We start from the raw sequence: 5,821 nt of genomic DNA, 5'->3' as shown, positions 1-5,821 counted from the left end.
AATTTCATTTAGCATAAATTCTCGTCATAACGAAATATACGATGAGTGATTTGTATAGGTAACATATTCTCAGCAAAGGAAAACATTTAAAATACCTGCAATTTAGATTCAAAATCCTCTGGCGACCAGTGCATCAATCAGTGTATTAACATACATATAGGTAGGTAATAATAATTTGGTACAACTTGAAACCTAGAATAAATTAAAGTAGCCACATATATAGCCAAAGAAAAATCAAATATCATAATCACCATCACTAATAATTAAGGTCTTGATTGAAAAAAAATAAGCAATGCTGATTAGTAGTTCAAATTAAATAAATATCCCTAATTATTCAACAGACTCATGTTGAATGTTTTCAATCATTTGGCACACAGCCGTGGCTATCTCATCCACTGATCCCAACTTGCAATCATCTTCCACCTTCACCAAAAATATCAAACAATTAATTTAAAGTAGTTAGTAAATGAAATTAAATTAGTGAAGTAATTAAAGAAAGAAGAAACTTTAACGCTGAGAGAATAGAGGACAATATCATTGTTAGTGGTGGTGACATTAAGATGCAAGATTGTGAGACGCATGGCTTGCAAATTAGACACCATCTTCAAGAGCTGCTTGGGCTTTTTATTTGACCTTATTTTCAGATTTGCATGGCTTTCCACCATTGCTACTTCAATATCAGCATTCCCTGTCACTTGTGAGAAGCCGAAGAACTCGGAAAAAGGCATGGTTAGTCATGTTCTCCAAGTAATCAATGCACAATAGCAAACAGTTCACAGCAGAGTCAACTACATATTTTCCAACCAAAGCAAAAGAGAACGAGATTGGAAAAGAAGCCAGTAGAAAAAATTACAATTGAAGTTCCGTTGCTTCATCCTGATTGGCAAAACAGAGGTCTATATTGTCAGACTCCAATAACTTCATAAGTGGTGGCTTAAATTTCCTCACCATCTTGTCAAATAAAAGAAATATTAGAAAACAGTTAGCTTCATTAATTTTTTCAAGGAAGAGAATAATAAAAGAAGAAGAAAAACAAATTGTGGTGAATCTTCATTGAGAGGATGATGAAACAAAATGTGAAAGCGAAGAAATGAAAATGAACCTCCATGCTTATTATCCACCCAGGGCAATTGGCACCATAGATACCGCATTTCACTCCCTGAAAATTGGTATCATATTGATTAATCTCAGACTGCAAGAGATGATTCTTCCCTAAGAAAAATAAAATAACTAAATGATCATTTCTAAGCTCTTCATAAACAAGCGTTGCAAGACACTGAAGTTCTTTACAGATTTCTTCAGCATAAAACGAGGTTACATATAGTTGATCATTGAATCTAACTTAATAAAAAATTAGAGAACTAACACCAAAAATAGAGAAGAATCCTATAAATCCATGTCAGTCATGAAGAAAGAATACAAAATTGCAGGATAACACAAAAAAATGAACAAAAGTAGTGATAACACCCGCAATGCCTTTCTTCTTTCATCAATCTTTGAATTGAAGACCTATATCATTGAGAAAAGTAGTGAATCATCTACAAATGCTGAGCAAATTTTTTATTGATAAAAAAAAATCAATTGAAGAACAAAAGAGAGAGAGTAACTGATTTTGATTGAGCACGGTCAATTGAATTGATGAAATGTGATGAATTGATTATGCTAACTAGGTTTCAGTGATGCGATTGTTATTAACAAACGCAAATTCAGAATTTCATTATGAAAATAGTAGATACAACAACTGCAAAAATAAGTATAATAATCAGAGAGACTGAGAGGAACTTACATGAACAGATGGCACGGCGACAGGCTCGGCGGAGGAGGAGGAGAAGAAAAAGAAGAAGCTCTGCTCTCCGACGGAGGACGGCGGGTTTTTTCAATCGTCGGAGGAGAAGAAGCTCTACTCATATGCTCTCTGCCTCTCTCCGTGACGGTGACTCCGTCTCTGGTCTCTACTCTCAAGCATTGGAGAAGAAGAAGCAGCAGCAGCTTCACTCTGAACTTTGAGTCTCTGGAGGTTTGGGGTTAATGTTTGGGAAACTGATTGAAACGAAGGACGCGGGTAATAAAGGTGGGCATAATTTTTTGTTGATAAAAATCGACGGTAAATTCGTCGATTTTAGTTAAAACAAAAATTAACATATTGACCATCTATTTTATATAATAAATTTATACCTTCCATCCTATTTTGAAAGAAGATCTCCATCGTTAAAATTTATCGACGGCAAAAGTCGTCGATATTATAATTATTAAAATAGACAATAGATTTGTCGATTTTAAAGAAAAACAATTACCATCTGCGTAACGATGACGATTTTAAATTGTTACTAAAATCGACAACATTGCCGTCGATATTATTATATAAAATCGACGCCATTTGTGTCGATTTTAATTTAAAAAAAAACGTCTTTAGCGTCTATTTTCTACATTAAATCCATACCATTAATTTTATTTAAGAAAGCAATCTGAACTGTTTAAATTTATCGACAGAAAGGTTGTCGATATTTTAAATATAAAAATAGACGCCATGTCCATCGATTTTAAAATAAAAGTATTTTCATCATCCGGTCCGTCAACAATATGACGATAGTTTGCAGAGGTTTAATGCATCATAAAAAAAATCGACGAACAGGTCGTCGATTTTATTATTTTATTTTTATTTATTTTTTAAAAAAATATCGACAACAAGCCGTCGAAAAATATCGACGGGAGAGATAGCCGTCGATTTTTTGCGTCGATAAATACGTTTTTTCTTGTAGTGAGAACACGTAATTATCTACAGTAAATTTCGATATACTCAATAAATTTTAAGTGATGTTAGATACATACAATAATTATGACAGAATAAAGCGTATTTTATTATCTTTATCAATGAGATAAGAAGAGCCACAAGTAAAGATAGAAATACCTTGTCCATTACCTACATACAATATATCTAAATCATGCATTGATGGAGTTATGGTTAAGAGATTTGAAGAATCTAAAGTTACATGTATGGGGCAGTTAGAGGGAAGGGGGCAATGGTTTCCAAAATTAATAATTTGTATGCATAAGTCTTTATTTTTTTAGTTTGTCTCCTTTTATTTTTTTATTTTTCTCTCTTTTTAACTTATATTTTTCATGTTGATCCTCCCAAAAAATTTTTTTAGCTCCACGCTTGCATGGTGGCTTACTCTAGAATCGGCATACGAAGAAGCTTCCCTAAGAGTGCGGGATTAATGAAATGAAGAAGGTGGTGGTGGAGGATGCATTGTGGAGTAGAAAATTTGTTGAGGAAGTTGTGTAGATGTTGAATATAAAACTTAAAAATTTGGATCAAATCTGTGAAATAGTTTTGTACCACATGTCCTTGTCAATCACATAATTGGTATTGTGGTCTTGGTGTTGAATAAAAGAATCGACTATCAACACGTCCATTTCTGCTACCACGTCCTCTTCGAGCAGGAACTCTTCTACCAAATTGGTATCTAGAATGGTAAAGAAGTTTGAGCCAGATTAGCCATTGGAACAGAGTCTTGAGGTCTTTTGTACCTTTTCAGTATGTCATCATATGCTTTAAGAAAAGATTCTACTTCTGAAACTTTATAAGAGCTCAATCTTAACATAATAAATATATTGAAGACAATATATTAGACTAATGCTCTTAGAGAAAGGCGATAAAATTCTGAACAGAAACAAACTAATCCTAACAAGTTTTATAACTACTAATTAACTAAAAATAGAATTGTAATTACCAAGCTAATAACTTATTTAGCTATCTTTAACAATTTTAATTAATTTTAAATACTGTAGTTGATAGGTAAAAGAGCTCCATTATAAAGACTAGGAATATTACTACAATATTTTATAAATTAAATGTATATATATATAATTAATAAATATGATTATATTAGTTAAGATGATAAATATTTTATATTTACACTTTAATTTAAAAATTTTAGGTCCAAATATTAAAGAAACAAAAAGTTTTTTAATCGATAGGATAAAGGATATTACAAGCTAAGAACAAAAATTTGTGTACCAAATCTTTCTTTATGAATAGTCCTTGTTATATATTGCAGAATTATTATATAACATAAGTATGAAATAATATACTTATATCATAGTATTAATAGGTACTAACATATTTATTAATTCACTTTTTTATTCATTAAATATATGTACATAATAATAACAAATGTGTTATCAATTAATATAGTAAATGCTATACTGACTCATTTCTTAAATATTTTTATTAATTAAAAAAAATATTATATGTATTTTTTGTTAAATAAATAAATCTCATTTTGCATAATGTATTACATGAATTTTTTTAAATGAGTGAAAAATTCATCCGTTAGAAATAAATGACATTTTGAATGATGTATTTCTTGTTAATTAAACGACATATGATTTTTAATAATGTATGATATATAGTTAAAATTACATGTATTTCTTGTTAATTAAATGATATATGATAGTTAGAAATAAAATTATAAGTTAGTTAAAATAAATAAATAAATTTTATTTTGAATATAAAATATTTATTAAATAATAATAATATATAAATAATATAAAAATATATAATAAATTAAACATATTATAAATAAAATTTTAAATATAATAATAAAATAATAATATTATAGTATATTGTACAGTTTGAATTGGATTGGATCGATTTTAAAAAGTAAATTCGAAATTCGATCCGATTTATGTAGTTTACAAAAAATAAAATCCAATCAAATCTAAATTAGTACAATTTTAATCATTTGGTTTAAATTGAATTAGATAATTTAGATCGATTTAGATTTGAACACCACTACTTAAAAATGTTGCCATATAAAATTATAACACATCTTTGTGCATATTAATTAATAGTAAAAAAAATTTTATTAAAAAAGAAGAATGCAAAAATATAAGGATTTAATTAATTTGTGTCTTGAAGACACAATTTAAAAATATAATATTAAAAATTTTAAAATACTTTTGATGTATTCAATGTATTGAAAACATAAAAAAATAATTTTTATAACAACTTTTATAAAATATTTTTTTTTATAATATGCTTAACATATGTCTTTATGACACAAGTTAGGAAAACTCAAAATATAATATACTAATTCTTAATTAAGTTTCAAATAGAACATAAAAAAGAGAAAGGCCAATTCGTACACATATTTTCTGTAACACCCTACAACACTCAACTTTACGCTTAAGCCGTAAAACAGAGGTGATGGGGGCATTACGACCTCTAATATAAAATGAGTATATATAATAGCAGAAAGAATATAATAAACTAGGAGCCTTGAAGAATAGGAAAAATAAAAATCACGGAATAAAAGCGTAATGTCCAGAAAATGAGTTAACTTGCGTACAAAGAAAATTGTAGCTATGAAGCATAAGATAACAAAAATAGGAATAGAGGGCCAAAGATACAAAATAACAAGCTTCTAACTCAGCTCGCGAAGTCAAGACTGGCCGGAGAATATATACATATATATAAACATATCTAAAACCAAAATTTACATAAACAAAATCCTGTCTCTCCATAAGCCTCTAAGAGGATCAAAAGGAACAAGTCATTCGGAGAGAATACTAGGTATATATATATATATATATGACTATACAATCCAAAAAATAACCCGATAACCACTTCGCTTCAGGAGCTCAGACGCCTAAGGAGGTGCCTCTCGACCTGCATTTGAAAAATAACAACATAGTATGGGGTGAGAACCAGAGGTTCTCAGTATGGTAAAGGTGCCACACATATAAGATATAAGGTCCTGGGAATGCCAGAGGCAATCCTAGAATGCCGACACTCAGATTATTAAGCTTAAAGCAT

The 5,821-nt window shown here is 29.5% G+C and overlaps 1 protein-coding gene across 1 annotated transcript; it reads right to left on the bottom strand.

Annotated features, from left to right (window-relative positions):
- Nucleotides 1–216: 216 nt before the first annotated feature.
- On the bottom strand, nucleotides 217–898 carry LOC148576968 (transcription factor bHLH96-like). Its single transcript, XM_088503302.1, has 2 exons — nucleotides 507–898; nucleotides 217–423 (listed from the first exon to the last, which is right to left on the bottom strand). Exons 1-2 carry the CDS (start codon nucleotides 726–728, stop codon nucleotides 331–333), a joined length of 315 nt encoding a protein of 104 aa, XP_088359428.1. The 5' UTR covers nucleotides 729–898; the 3' UTR covers nucleotides 217–330.
- Between the last annotated feature and the right edge of the window lie 4,923 nt (nucleotides 899–5,821).

This window comes from Arachis ipaensis, chromosome B1, assembly GCF_059453495.1.
Source record: "Arachis ipaensis isolate K30076 ecotype BB chromosome B1, ASM5945349v1, whole genome shotgun sequence".
Taxonomy (NCBI): domain Eukaryota; kingdom Viridiplantae; phylum Streptophyta; class Magnoliopsida; order Fabales; family Fabaceae; genus Arachis; species Arachis ipaensis.
This window is presented reverse-complemented; position numbering and strand designations above follow the sequence as displayed.